At 43.6% G+C, this 15,947-nt stretch overlaps 1 protein-coding gene across 1 annotated transcript in view; it reads right to left on the bottom strand.

The window, feature by feature from the left end:
* Nucleotides 1-5,937: 5,937 nt before the first annotated feature.
* The window catches only part of LOC125506840 (serine protease HTRA3-like), a 29,579-nt gene continuing 19,569 nt past the window's right edge, over nt 5,938-15,947 (bottom strand). The window contains exons 7-10 of the mRNA XM_048671547.1: nt 7,096-7,188; nt 6,931-6,983; nt 6,723-6,812; nt 5,938-6,211 (exon numbers count right to left, since the gene is read on the bottom strand). Of these exons, the coding sequence (XP_048527504.1) occupies nt 6,770-6,812; nt 6,931-6,983; nt 7,096-7,188 (189 nt within the window). The 3' untranslated portion in view covers nt 5,938-6,211; nt 6,723-6,769. The remainder of the gene's footprint in view (nt 6,212-6,722; nt 6,813-6,930; nt 6,984-7,095; nt 7,189-15,947) is intronic.

Below are 15,947 nucleotides of genomic sequence, written 5' to 3' on the forward strand. Positions count from 1 at the left end.
ACCGGTGTGGGACTTTGCGTTGACGTCGACGCGTACGAGTAGAACTCGTTTACTTGTCCTCCAAGGACTCTCATGTATTGCCCTCTTATATACCCCATGTAGTCGCATCTCAGACGGCCTGTCATCTCGTGCTTGTAATACTCCTCCTCATAGTGATTGCGCCTTCGTGCGTTCGTGGTTTTCTCCCGCAAGGGTTTCCACGTAAAAATCTGTGTCTCTCGTGTCTCGTTTATTCTCGTTATTATCTAACAAGTGGTATACAGAGCTGAGGTTGCAGACACGAGGTTTGAGACGAGAGTTAGGGTTTTATCTGTGCGCGCCGCCGTGGTGCGATCTGTCCGACCAGGGATCTGTCAGTTCGAAGGCAGATCGATTTGTGCTGCAGCCGTCGTAAAAAACCGAGACCGAGAGGAACTCTGGAGTAGGTCTACTGTGGATTAATTCCCGTCGAGGCCGCTAGCTTCCCTCGTGTGCATACGCGTCCACGCGTGCTCTGCAGGTGGATCAAGTCCCGAGGCAATTTGTTTTGCTGCTGCTACTCGGCGCGTGAGCATTGATCCGTTCAAGTACTGTTTCAACTAGTACTCCTCACGCACTAGTACGTGACGAAGCTAGTACTAATTGAGTACTAGATCATCAATTGCTACAGCCACCGAGAGTTTCCAGGTGTTATTTTTTCAACTCCGTTGCTCCGCATTAATTAATTCTATTCAGAACTTTTTCTACCGGCTTGTACTACTTTGTGAACACATATTCAATCTACTCATGGCATCCATGAAGTACGATTTTCCGCTGCTGGACCGTGATGCGGGCGTTGTTGGCACAGGTCGACTATGATGTAGCACTGGATAGTTTTGGGAAGAACCGAATTGAGGACTGGACTGCTGAGGAAAAAAGAATTGATTGTAAGGCTTTGTCATAAATTCAACTTCATTTGCATAATAATATTTTGCAGGAAGTTTTGAGCGAGAAAACTGCCGCCGCTCTATGGTTAAAGCTGGAAGGGATTTGCATGACTAAAGATCTCACCAGCAAGATGCATCTGAAGCAAAAATTATTCCTGCACAGGTTACCCGAGGGAGGTAATGTTTTGAATCATATTTCGGAATTTAAAGAGATCATATCTGATCTAGCTGCAATGGAGGTTAAGTATGAAGAGGAAGATACTGCTTTAATGTTACTTTGTTCACTGCCAAGTTCTTATACCAATTTTAGAGACACCATATTATACAGTCGTGATACTCTCACACTTAATGAAGTTTATGAAGCTTTGAATTCTAAGGAGAAGATGAAACTAATGGTGCCTCATGATGGTTCAAGTTCATCCCAAGCAGAGGGATTATCTGTTCGTGGCAGGACAAAGGAAAAGAACTCACATAATGGAAACAGAGGCAAAAGTAAGAACGGCTACAGGGGCCGGTCGCAATCCAGAGACAAGAAGTATTGCATGTATTGCAAGAGAGACGGGCATGGCATCTCAGAGTGTTTCAAGTTGCAGAACAAGGAAAAGAGGAAAGGTAACAAACAAGGTGAAAATCCTGCTAACGTTGCTCGTGATGATAGTTCCGATGATGCTCTTGTCGTTATTGCTGGATGTGCTGAGACCAATGATGAGTGGGTACTTGATACTGCATGCACTTTTCATATGTGTCCACATAGAGATTGGTTTAATACTTTTGATTCCACTACTTCTGCTGGTTCCATTTTGGGTTTTGATAATTCACCATGCAAGATTGAAGGCATAGGTTCTATTCGAATCAAGATGTTTGATGGCATAATCAGAACTTTGACAGATGTTCAGTATATTCCAAAGATGAAGAGAAATCTTATCTCTGTTAGTGCCCTTGATGCAAAGGGGTACAAGTATTCAGGTGGAGATAGTGTTTTGAAGGTCACCAAAGGCTCCCTTATTGTGATGAAAGGTGACTTAAGTTCGACCAATGGTCTTTATTACCTTCGAGGTTCTACCGTTTCAGGTAACGCTACTCCGGTTGTTTCAAAAAATTCTGATTGTGATGCTGCTAACCTTTGGCATATGCGTCTTGGACATATGAGTGAACTTGGTTTGGCAGAGTTAAATAAGAGAGGTCTTCTTGATGGATATGAACCTGGTAAACTGAAATTTTGTGAGCATTGTATCTTCGGCAAACACAAGAGGGTGAAGTTCAATACTTCGACCCGTACTACTGAAGGTATTCTTGATTATGTGCATTCTGATTTATGGGGACCATCTCGCAGAAAGTCACTAGGTGGTGCTAGTTACATGCTGACTATTATTGATGATTATTCGAGAAAAGTTTGGACTTATTTCTTGAAGCATAAATATGAAGCATTCTCAGCTTTTAAGGAGTGGAAGATTATGATTGAAAGGCAGACTGAAAAGAAGGTAAAAATACTTCGCACTGATAATGGTATGGAATTCCGTTCTAAGCAATTTAAGAACTATTGCAAGTCTGAAGGCATTGTCAGACACTACACCGTTCCTTATACTCCTCGACAAAACGGTGTTGCTGAGCGTATGAACAGGACCATTATTTCCAGAGCCCGTTGCATGTTGTCCAATGCAGGTTTGCATAGGCGTTTTTGGGCTGAGGCCGCTTCCACTGCTTGTTATCTCATTAACCGTTCACCATCTATTGCTCTTAATAAAAAACTCCAATTGAGGTATGGTCTGGTTCACCTGCTGATTATTCACAGTTGAGAGTTTTTGGTTGCACTGCTTATGCTCATGTTGATAATGGAAAATTAGAGCCTAGGGCTGTTAAGTGCATCTTTCTTGGTTATAAGTCTGGTGTTAAAGGTTTTAAATTATGGAATCCTGAAACCCAGAAGGTTGTTATTAGCAGAAATGTTATCTTTAATGAATCTGCTATGTTACATGATGTTTCATCTACTAATGTTCCCGTTGAGAGTGAACAGCAGCCTACTATTCAGCAGCCTACTGTTCAGGTGGAGCATGTTATTGATTCAGGTGTTTCATCTGGTAATGAAATTGTTGATGCACATGATGAACCCGCCGTTAATGATGATCATGTCACTCCCACTCCAAATCAGCCTATTGTTCCACCCAGTTGGAATCTTGCACGTGACAGAGTTAGACGGGGTATTAATAAACCTGACAGGTTAATTGAAGAGTGCAATATTGTTTCTTTTGCTTTATCTGTTGCAGAAGAAATTGAAGGTAATTCTGAGCCTTCTTCATATTCCGAGGCTATTATTTCTGGTGATAGTAATAAGTGGATGCCCTCTATGCATGATGAGATGGAATCACTTGAAAAGAATGGCACTTGGGATTTAGTAAAATTACCTAGGGAGAAGAAACCTATTCGTTGCAAGTGGGTTTTCAAGAGGAAAGAAGGTGTTTCTCCTAATGATGAGACAAGATATAAAGCAAGGTTAGTTGCTAAAGGTTACAGTCAGATTCCAGGTATTGACTATAACGAAGTCTTTTCTCCTGTTGTGAAGCATAGCTCTATTCGCACTTTACTCAGTATTGTTGCCATGCATGATCTTGAGCTTGAACAATTGGATGTTAAAACTGCATTCTTACATGGAGAATTAGAAGAGGATATTTATATGGAACAACCTGAAGGTTTTGTTATTTCTGGAAAAGAAAAGCTTGTCTATAAGTTAAAGAAATCTCTGTATGAATTGAAGCAATCCCCTAGATAGTGGTACAAGAGATTTGACACCTTTATGCTCTCTCAAGGTTTCAAAAGGTCTAATTATGATAGTTGTGTTTATTTGAAAACTGTCAATGGTTCAACTATTTATTTGCTCCTTTATGTTGATGATATGCTTATTGCTGCAAAGAGTATGTCAGATATTGATGAACTAAAGAAGCAATTGAGTAATGAATTTGAGATGAAGGATTTGGGTGCAGCAAAGAAAATACTTGGCATGGAAATATCCAGAGATAGACCGTCTGGAAAAGTGTATCTAAGTCAGAAGGGATATATTGATAAAGTTCTTCGTCGTTTTAATATGCATAATGCCAAGCCAGTAAGTACTCCGTTAGCCGCACACTTCAAATTATCATCAGCTTTATGTCCTAAGTCAGATGCAGATATTGAGTACATGTCTAGAGTTCCCTATTCGAGTGCAGTTGGTTCACTTATGTATGCCATGGTTTGTTCTCGTCCGGATTTATCATATGCATTGAGTGTTGTCAGTAGATACATGGCTAATCCTGGAAAAGAGCATTGGAAAGCAGTTCAGTGGATTTTCAGATACCTGCGAGGTACTTCTAATGCTTATTTACAGTTTGGGAAAACTAGAGATGGACTTGTTGGTTTTGTTGATTTTGATTTTGCTGGTGATTTGGATAAGAGAAGATCACTCACAGGTTATGTTTTCACCATTGGTGGTTGTGCTGTGAGTTGGAGAGCAACTTTGCAGTCTATTGTGCCTTGTTCCACTACTGATGCCGAGTATATGGCTATTTCTGAGGCATGCAAAGAAGCTATCTGGTTGAGAGGTTTGTATTCTGAGCTTTGTGGAGATTCATCTTGCCCTACCGTATTTTCTGATAGTCAAAGTGCCATATATCTTACAAAGAATCCAATGTATCATGAGAGGACAAAGCACATTGATGTCAGATTTCATTATATTCGAGATGTTGTTGCTGAAGGCGATTTGAAGGTATGCAAGATAAGTACTCATGATAATCCAGCTGATATGATGACAAAGCCAGTTCCGACCAATAAGTTTAAGCTTTGCTCACGCTTAGTTGGTATTTCTCACTAGTCCTATGGACTTTGACGCACAAGGTGTTTATGCTGATTTGGATGGAGTTATCTACTTTCTTCGACTACTGAAGGGAATTTGGGTCAAGGTGGAGATTGTTAAATTGTGATCCAAATTATACCGTGTTGGACTAGACGTAGTACAACCGGTGTGGGCCTTTGCGTTGACGTCGACGCGTACGAGTACAACTCGTTTACTTGTCCTCCAAGGACTCTCATGTATTGCCTTCTTATATACCCCATGTAGTCGCACCTCAGACGGCCTGTCGTCTCGTGCTTGTAATACTCCTCCTCATAGTGATTGCGCCTTCGTGCGTCCGTGGTTTTCTCCCGCAAGGGTTTCCACGTAAAAATCTGTGTCTCTCGTGTCTCATTTATTCTCGTTATTATCTAACACATACTAGTCAGCAAGAGATGAAGTTCTTCGGTACGAGAGATTCGATTCGGACCGAGGAGTTAGCATTTCTCTTCACTAAATAAGCGCACTAGATTTCGGATGTATACAAAAAATGTAAATTGTGTGTGGAAGAAAGTGAAAACCAAAGAAAATTAATGAAGACCAGGAAAGAAAAGAAAAAAGAAAAAACCAAAAACATGAAGAAAAACCGATGCATAGCAGTAGAAGACAGTGAAAACCAAAAAAAATCTAATTAAAACTGAGAAAACAACAAAGAAAATGTAGGGGAAACAAAAAAACAAAAAGGAAACAAAAGAAAAAAAACGCAAAAAACAGTACAAAAAATATGCAATCCAATACAACGCATTGTAAATCAGTGCCTTGTAGCAGTCCGGTAAAGCTTCAGGCGAGACCAGGCTACATCTCGCTGTAAGCGAGATATAGCCATGGCAGAGGAGGAGTAGAGCAGCGCCGACTACAAGATTGGGACCTCTATATGGGCTGAGCACACTCGAGCCCAGTTGTGCCGCTTCGGACCGGGCTGAAACTGGCTTGGCTCAATGGCCCAAACCAGCCCAAAGATGGCTCGGCTTGGGGTTTTTCCTTCTCAGGCCAACCAAAGCCTCGGTCGATCTGTCCTGTTCTTTGTTAAGTATTCCATCTGTTAAACAGTTAACCTATTTTTGTGACATTTATTCGATTACACAAACCTATGAACTTTGCCATTTCTCAGACATATAAATAACCTGCTCACACACCCATCAGGCTAAGACAGGACAGCACCTCGGCACTATATAAACTACAAATAAGGACAGGCTCTCTCCCTCTGAGGGGTCTCAATAAGGTCTATATAAACCTCTCGGCAGTCATTATAGCAGAACAGAGAATCTCACAAGGGGTTGCTACTTTGGCACTATATACACTACAAATAAAGATGTTATTTCTTCTAATATATCTAGAGACTACAGTACATATATGTGGTCATAGCTAAGTATCCATCACACTACGCCCACCATAGAAACAACATCCAGTAGCCTGGCATCCCTCTTCTGTCAGCCACTTCCAGAGTCTGCACGACGTGTAACAAATAATAACACAACGTGAGTGTCTTTTGCATGCAAGCAATACCTAATCCACATTCTTTGCAAAATGTCACACAACTCAAAGTTAGCGCTCCTCGACAAACCTACAAGCACAAACATACATCTCTTGTTCCTAAAAAATCCCTAAAACTTTCAAGTCTACAAACGGAAGATGGATGCTTTGCTAAAAGAAACATGGATGAAGTCTGTTTTCTACACAATTTACTTGCTGCACACCACCTATTAACCAAAATGATAAACTCCCAAAATATCAGCATACTTTATGGTGTGGTATGATTATTTTAAAGATATAATCACATAATTATTGTAAGAGTGTATTGCACAATGCATACAACTATATGATCTTACATACTTAACACTAGCATTATGTCTGGATAATTATTATCTACAAAAAATGGAATATACATACTTGAGAATTGAACTAATAATCTGGATACTAATTTGTAGACGGGGCTAGTTAAAAGAGGAGATGTGTACCTAGCTTGTAATAACTTCTCCAAGTTTTGATAATTTTGCACTCAACTCTATGGTGCTTCGTTCTTCTTTGAGTGTGTGAAACACCCCAACCTATGGAGTTAGCGAAACAAATCTCTTAGTACTAGCATCTTGCTAATAATACTTCGGTACAGAGGAATGGATGGTGGTGGTCAAGCAAACTGCCGTTATAATATAGAAATGAACTTACAGAAATATGAACTTCAGCAAGGCCCTTGCATTGCTCATCAGCATATTCTCCAACTGATAATTACAGAGAAAAAACATTGCACTCAAGACCGTGAAGCTACCAACTATCACACAAATGTAATTTATTTTCAACTCACTAACCTAACAAAATCTCTAATACACCCACCTCAATTGTGGTAGAAACAGGTTTTCCATTGATAGATTCAATAACATCACCTTTTTGGATTCCGAGTATCTCAGCATTAGATCCTTTCGACACCTAGGGTTCAATTGCCAAATAGTTATACCATATACACATGGGAAAAAGAGCACCTTCAGGAAGCCATTACATACCTCTTGAACAATAAGACCATGATCAATGTTATACATACGCCATAACATGTCAACATGAGCAGGCTCTAGATGCTTGATGGCCTCAAACATCATCCCAAGATGGGGCCGAGCGATGTACCTGCACCAAATCAGACACCATTTAACATATTTCGAGCCAGGTATACAGGAGTAAGTAACCCTTCCACGATAAGCAATCTTTGGTGGAATTCAACTTCTATCTAACATGTTACAAAAACGGTAACAACTATTTTGATTCAAATAAAGCTCAAAAAGACCCTAAGGGGACAACAAAGCCTTTGGATCATTCACAGTAGTTGAAAAATGCTAAAGGACGGTTTTTCATGATATTACGTAAAGTAAAACATCATATTTCAATATGATCGAGAACAACTAAGTACCACAAAAAAAACATTTGAATATCTCCTAGGTTTCAGGAAAATTGTCCATTAAGAGAAAACCTAAAACATAGTTTTTCATTTAACTCCACTCTACAATTTGGCTAAAGACATGCGAAGCAGAATTATAAAGTCTTATCAGTTCCTTCTTATAAATAGTTGTCATCATGAACCATTTTGTAGTCTCGTTGTGGTCCCACTTGTTTATTTCTAGTTCTTGATTTGCTTATAAATAATTATTATTGCAGCCACTTGTTCAGACATACGACTATGTACATATACATAAAAAACGGCACTGATCAGGACGTGGAGTTTCTACACTAGGAGCAAATGCTCCTGGTGTGAACAGTAAAATCAAATAAACTAAAAAACAATTCAAAAAATTCTGAATTTTTTTGTGCCATACTTTCATAAATGTTTGTTGTGCCTGCAAAATTTCATCGCAAAATCACATTGGTCGTAGACGTGGTAAAAAAACAAAATCGATGCTCTGAAAATGTTACTTACAAAAGCATTTTGGAGCTCTGATTTTGTTTTTTTGGCACGCCTTCCACCAATGTGGTTTCGCAATGAAATTTTGCGTGCACAACAAACATTTGTGAAAGTATGTCACAAAATAATTTCAGAATCTTTTGAACATTTTTTCTATTTTTTTTTATTTTACTATTCTTATCAGGAGCATTTGCTCCTGGGCGTAGAAAGGTACTTCCGCACTGATCACATTTGCTCTGAGAATCTTAACGTAATTTATGGTCATTAAATTGCGCTGTTAAAAATATCGGCCAGTTAATCTCGGCATATCGGACAGTTAATCATGTCTTGGCCACCTGCCGATACAAAACCACCTATTCACGCAATTAACTGGGTGAATCGATTTACTTGTCTGATAAGCTGATTAATTGATTGTCAGACCGAATTATAGGCCGGGCCAATTAAGTGCCTGGGCAATTTTGGCCCAAATTTAGCCCGTTCCCTCCCTTTTCCCAAAGCCTACCGCACATGAGGTTAACCCGTTCGCTCCCTTCTCCCGCTCGTGGAGTAGTAGCCACAGCTCGCGCACTGAGCTGCCGCCGGCGCCCCGCCGGCATCATCCTCTCCCCGAACAGCGGCCGTACGAGTGCAGCAAGTGCTCCAACATGGAAAAGAAATTCAGATGCAGCGTAGGATATACCCTAGTTAACCTACCTATAAATTCAGTTAATAGGCTGATAAGCCAATTAATCCCTACTCAACAACCCAATCGATATGCTACCAATTACTGAACATTGTTAAATTGCATCAAAGTGAGCAAATAGATAGCTTCAAAAAAATAATTTGACTTCTAACAAAAAGTAAGAAGAAAAAATATGAGAGAACACATTAGCTTAGCATCACCAAATAATCATATAGATGCTAAATCATGTAAAAAAAGTGTATTAGATATTACTTGCATGCTGAAAACATTCGCCTTGAGAGAGGAGTTTTGCATGCAGAAGAAGGTGTGGTTATTTGACACTCACGTTGTGTTATTCTTTGTGACAGGTACTAGAGTCTCTTGAACTGGCTGCCGGGAAAAGAAAAGGTTTCCATATTAGATGTAGTGTCTAGTGGATATTAGAAATAACTTGTGTACATGTAATTTAGTGCCCCTTGTTCTGTTTTGCTAAAAAAAAACAAGAGCACTAGCTAGAACCAACTTGCTAATGTCATGTGAAGATAGTATCTCAGAGGGCTGTTAGACTCAAAGAAAGGCTCAGTATGATCTCAGATACATGAGGAATAGCAGCTGGCGAGGTCATAGTGAGTGAATGCCCTATCATCTCTTCAAGGCTCCTTCCTGCATAAAGGGTGTGAGGTCCCATGTTAAATACGGAAATATGTTAATGTTCTTGGAATGATGTTTTGCTTGATCTCTGGTCGCCATCGCCATTCCCGGCCATCCTGCATCCCTCATGAGTACCAATCCAATCCACGCGGTTTGAGCCCAGCATCTCTAGAGCACCTCCGTCGTTGGAATGGTCGCCCGAACAATGTGTCTGCCTGCCCTCGTGGTACGGCCTTGTCCGCCCCTACATCCCTTGTCTCATTGAGATCCTGCGGTGTCCATTCTAAAGTTGGGAACCAGGAGAAGTCTGGGAAACTCACGACACCCGGATGGCTTAGGGTTCCTTACCCCTCCCGCAAGGAACCGGAGAAACTCGCCTACATAAAGCAGCATAAGGCGGGGGCAGAGAAGCACCAGAAACTGTACAAACTGCTAGATTGATCCGCTCTCGTTGTTGTGCCGACGCTGTGCAATATCCAACCTGCCAAGATGTCAACATTTGCGCAGTTTGTGGGTGCGAGCCGGCCGGGACTGAGGCAGAACCGGAGGTCTGTGGGGGCGATTACTGGGCTCCCTTTGTGGATGCTGCCCACCTGAGCCTTCTGATGGGGATGTTGAGGCCCTTGAGGTGAGGAACCCGTGGCCGTGGGTGCAGATGCTCGTCGCGTGGGAACAAGAGAAAAAGATGGGCGTGCCAGCTCTGCCGTCGCCGCCCCAAGAGGAGGGAAGATCGGAAGTAAATGGCCCCGAAGGTTTCATGGAAGGTGAGGATGTATTGCTGAAGTTGACTTGGAGGAAGCTGGTGTTCTCCAGAATCTTTCCCAAGGATCAAACACACGATCACGCTGCAGCTCGACGGGTCGTGTACGCGCAACTCGTCTTGATGTATACGAACTAGCTGTAGCACTTGATATTTTGCCGGCGCTCACGCAAACACCGGGACCAGAACACACGCACACGAACGCAGCAACTCGAAGTTAGCCAGAGGCACGTGTCGTGCCTCGTAATATCTCTTTATTGCTTTTCGTTTTTCTGGTGATTACAAACGACGTAAGGTGGTGCATATATATAGGTGCACGACCTGACTCCAAAACTAATGTGATACGGACACAAAGTCCTAACCGGACTCACTTGATTTACTTTCCTAATCTAAAACCCGGCAACGCTGATTGCACCGTACCAAATTTAGCTACCTAAACTTACTAGTACTCGGACTACTACTAGACATCCAACACGTATACTACTAGAGATTGTTTGGATTATCCAACAATCACCCCCTAATCCAAACATTCGACTCGTAGACTCTGAACCAACACATCGTCTGGATTACCAGTCCACGCCGTCACATCTTAGCGTGCTACATGTAGACTAAACACATAGCCTCTCATGCAGGAACTCAACTTAACCGGTGCGCATCCATCTTCACGCTGGCCTTCGTCTTCTCGCCGAGACACACGGACGACTCAGACACAAACAAAACTAAAGACACGACTCTTTTTTTTTTGTTTTTTTTTCAACCGCCGCTTCTTCCTTAAAGCAATCTCGGGTCATCATCCATGCCCACTTCAGCTAGTTGTAGAGTCCCGTGCTCCTTCTTTGCCTCCTTCCGCGGATTAGGACACTCTCGCGAATAGTGTCCATGGTCCTGACAATTGTAGCAACGGACTTTAGATTTGTCGAACTTCCGGTACTTCTGCTTATCTTTCTCCCTACTACGCGAGAACATCAACTGCTCTTCTTCTTGGTCGCGTTCACGCCCCTTCAACGTCAACTCATAGGTCTTCAGCCTCCCGATCACCTCCATCACCGACATCTTCGTCACATCGCCCCACTGCTCTATGGTGCCAACAATCGGTAAAAACTTATCGGGAACGGCTCGAAGTAACTTCTCCACAACTACGATGTCCTCCATCTTTGATCCGAGAGCCCGCATCTCATTAACCAGGGAGGTTAGCTTCAACGCAAATTCACCAACCCCTTCTGATTCTTTCATGCTCATCCTCTCGAACTCCCTCCTTAGAGCTTGAACACGAGCCTTCTTGACACGATCATCTCCAGCATGCATCTCCTTGAGAGCTTCCCAAGCTTCCTTTGTCGTCTCTTTCTCTGATATGGTCATGAAAACGGCATCAGGCACAGCTTGGGCTATGGCGGCGAAAGCTTCTTGGTCCTTTATCTTCCTCGACCGCACCATCACCTTCCACCGCTGCCCAGACTCCACGTGCACGCATGAAGATCTTCATCTTTGCAGCCCACACCCCATAATTGCCGCCTTCAAGCATGGGGAACTGGATGGTCACACCACCACCACTCGCCTTCGAAGTGGACATGATCCTCTTCGATTTTCCGTCGTCCGTGACACAACTTGACGGCGACGAAGAATTCCTTCAACTCCGCCATGATGTAACTTGACGGCGAAGCCTTCACACCTTGCTCTAGATATCAATTGTTGGAATTTCCCAAGGATCAAACACACGATCACGCTGCAGCTCGACGGGTCATGTACGCGCAACTCGTCTTGACGTATACGAACTAGCTGTAGCACCTGATATTTCACCGGTGCTCACGCAAACACCGGGACCAAAACACACGCACACGAACGCAGCAACTCGAAGTTAGCCAGAGGCACGTGTCGTGCCTCGTAATATCTCTTTATTGCTTTTTGTTTTTCTAGTAATTACAATTTATTGCTTTTCGTTTTTCTAGTAATTACAAACCACGCAAGGTGGTGCATATATATAGGTGCACGACCTGACTCCAAAACTAATGTGATACGGACACAAAGTCCTAACCGGACTCACTTAATTTACTTTCCTAATCTAAAACCCGGCAACGCTGATTGCACCGTACCAAATTTAGCTACCTAAACTTACTAGTACTCGGACTACTACTAGACATCCAACACGTATACTAGATTGTTTGGATTATCCAAACATCAACCCCCTAATCCAAACATTCGACTCGTAGACTCTGAACCACACATCGTCTGGATTAGATTACCAGTCCACGCCGTCACATTCTTAGCCGTGCTACATGTAGACTAAACAACATAGCCTCTCATGCAGAACTCAACTTAACCGGTGCGCATCCATCTTCACGCTGGCCTTCGTCTTCTCGCCGAGACACACGGAACGACTCAGACACAAACAAACTAAAGACACGACTCTTTTTTTTTTGTTTTTTTTTCAACCGCCGCTTCTTCCTTAAAGCAATCTCGGGTCATCATCCATGCCCACTTCAGCTAGTTGTAGAGTCCCGTGCTCCTTCTTTGCCTCCTTCCGCGGATTAGGACACTCTCGCGAATAGTGTCCATGGTCCTGACAACTGTAGCAACGGACTTTAGATTTGTCGAACTTCCGGTACTTCTGCTTATCTTTCTCCCTACTACGCGAGAACATCAACTGCTCTTCTTCTTGGTCGCGTTCACGCCCCTTCAACGTCAACTCATAGGTCTTCAGCCTCCCGATCACCTCCATCACCGACATCTTCGTCACATCGCCCCACTGCTCTATGGTGCCAACGATCGGTAAAAACTTATCGGGAACGGCTCGAAGTAACTTCTCCAAAACTACGATGTCCTCCATCTTTGATCCGAGAGCCCGCATCTCATTAACCAGGGAGGTTAGCTTCAACGCAAATTCACCAACCCCTTCTGATTCTTTCATGCTCATCCTCTCGAACTCCCTCCTTAGAGCTTGAACACGAGCCTTCTTGACACGATCATCTCCAGCATGCATCTCCTTGAGAGCTTCCCAAGCTTCCTTTGCCGTCTCTTTCTCCGATATGGTCATGAAAACGGCATCAGGCACACCTTGGGCTATGGCGGCGAAAGCTTCTTGATCCTTTATCTCCTCGACCGCACCATCACCTTCCACCGCTGCCCAGACTCCACGTGCACGCATGAAGATCTTCATCTTTGCAGCCCACACCCCATAATTGCCGCCTTCAAGCATGGGGAACTGGATGGTCACACCACCACCACTCGCCTTCGAAGTCGACATGATCCTCTTTGATTTTCTGTCGTCCGTGACACAACTTGACGGGGCGACGAAGAATCCTTCAACTCCGCCATGATGTAACTTGACGGCGAAGCCTTTACACCTTGCTCTAGATACCAATTGTTGGAATTTCCCAAGGATCAAACACACGATCACGCTGCAGCTCGACGGGTCGTGTACGCGCAACTCGTCTTGACGTATACGAACTAGCTGTAGCACTTGATATTTTGCCGGCGCTCACGCAAACACCGGGACCAGAACACACGCACACGAACGCAGCAACTCGAAGTTAGCCAGAGGCACGTGTCGTGCCTCGTAATATCTCTTTATTGCTTTTCGTTTTTCTGGTGATTACAAACGACGTAAGGTGGTGCATATATATAGGTGCACGACCTGACTCCAAAACTAATGTGATACGGACACAAAGTCTTAACCGGACTCACTTGATTTACTTTCCTAATCTAAAACCCGGCAACGCTGATTGCACCGTACCAAATTTAGCTACCTAAACTTACTAGTACTCGGACTACTACTAGACATCCAACACGCATACTACTAGAGATTGTTTGGATTATCCAACATCAGGCGCATCCATGGACTGTTATCATGCTTGTTTATTCCTTGGAAAGGCCAACACCGAGAACTTTGTTTGAGAACATAGAAGCTGGATGACGGTTGAAGGAGGACCTGGATTACACCTATCTAGGGCACAACAAGTACCTTGTTCACTTTGGTTGCGAAGATGATATGGTACGAGTTTTGAAGGGAGGGTCGTGATAGTATGAACATGATCGATCCTCTAATCATTGAAGCTTATGATGGTATGAAGAAAACTTTGGCTTACTGACCTATACGTTCCTATGAAGTGGAGAAGTGACCCTGTGAAAGCATAGCGCAATGTATGAGCTAGTCAGACTAGTAGCATGAATGCCCAGAACACGGCCCAATCTCAAACAAGGAGCTCCGATATTATTCCACGGTTGCGGAATCTGTCGTATGGCGCAAAGATGACGGAGGCGGATCTATCTGATGACCTCTCAACTCTGGGCAAACGCAAGACGGGTGATGACCATGTGATAGGCTCTAGGCTGGCGGACGACAACCAAGCTTTGGTGGTGTAATCCTTAAGTTCTAACATAACCACTTTGGCCGACCCCTTGCTTTCAGGTACACCAAAAAAGTGCAAGACGGAGGGGCTTCAGGAGCGATACTAGTCCGAGGGAGGAGGGGAAATCCACGACCAAGATATGCAGGAGAGGACCAACACTACGGAGGCAGCCGGCCCAGCGCCCCGTCAGGAGCAATGCATATAGTAAGCCACGGACAGTTCGTGATCTCATGAGTTTAAGAATTAAAATTGAAAGGTACTGTGCTCGATCAGGTTTAAGTGGTTTTGATAGTGTTGATCTTAATGTTGGTCTTAGTGACAGGCTTGCTTTGTATTGGCATGAGTCGTTGAGTCTTGATGTAAAAGCTACAAATAAAAGATATATTGATGTGTATGTGACTGTTGCGGTGGATGAGCCACCTTGGAGGCTTACCTGCGTCTACGGCGAGCCCCGGACGGAGGACCATCATGACATGTGGTCCCTCCATTGCGATCTTCACCAGCAGGCCAACATGCCGTGGCCTGTGGTTGGAGACTTCAACGAGGCTATGTGGAGCTTCGAACACTTCTCCGAAACTCCTCAGTGGGCAGGTCAAATGATTGATTTTCGTGATGGTCTGGAAGTCATTGTCCTTGGTGATCTCGGTTTTGCAGGTCTTCCCTATACATATGATAACAGTCAAAGTGGAAGGGCTAACATCAAGGTTCGGCTGGACCGTGCCATGGCTAACAACACCTGGCGGACACCTTCTCGGACGTCAAGGTAACACCTTGTAGCGCCTAGGTCGGACCACCGTACCTTGCCATCATGCTCAAGTTCATGATGGACGAGCCCCCTCCGGTGACTCGCAGGAGATGTCGCCAATATGAGGTGATGTGGGAGAGAGACCCGGCGCTCCCTGAGGTCATCATGAATACGTGGATGGAGTTGGGATCTATGCTTTACCTGGGCGACGTTGCGGCCGACCTTAATAGCATGATGAAAAAGCTTGAGGACTGGAGCAGCAATTTTTTTGGTAATGTGATTAAAGAGATCAATAAGTCTCGTTCTCGCCTTGACCAGCTTGTGTCTATGAATGTATCAAAAAGAAAGAAGGGAGACGAATGATCGTATGAATGAACTTTTGTATTGTGAGGAAATGTTGTGGATGCAGAGGTATCGCATTGCATGGCTGCACGAGGAGGACCACAACACATGTTTTTTCACCGGAAGGCGGTCTGGAGGGCACGGAAAAAAGCGAATCAAGGCTCTGGTGGATGATACAGGCGTGATGCACAAGGTCAATGAGTCCAGGGCTGCTATGGCAACGCCATATTTGTCGATGCCTCCCTTAAAGAGTTGGTGGAATTATTGTGACCATCAAGAGATTTTCATTACGG

This window comes from Triticum urartu, chromosome 5, assembly GCF_003073215.2.
Source record: "Triticum urartu cultivar G1812 chromosome 5, Tu2.1, whole genome shotgun sequence".
NCBI lineage: Eukaryota > Viridiplantae > Streptophyta > Magnoliopsida > Poales > Poaceae > Triticum > Triticum urartu.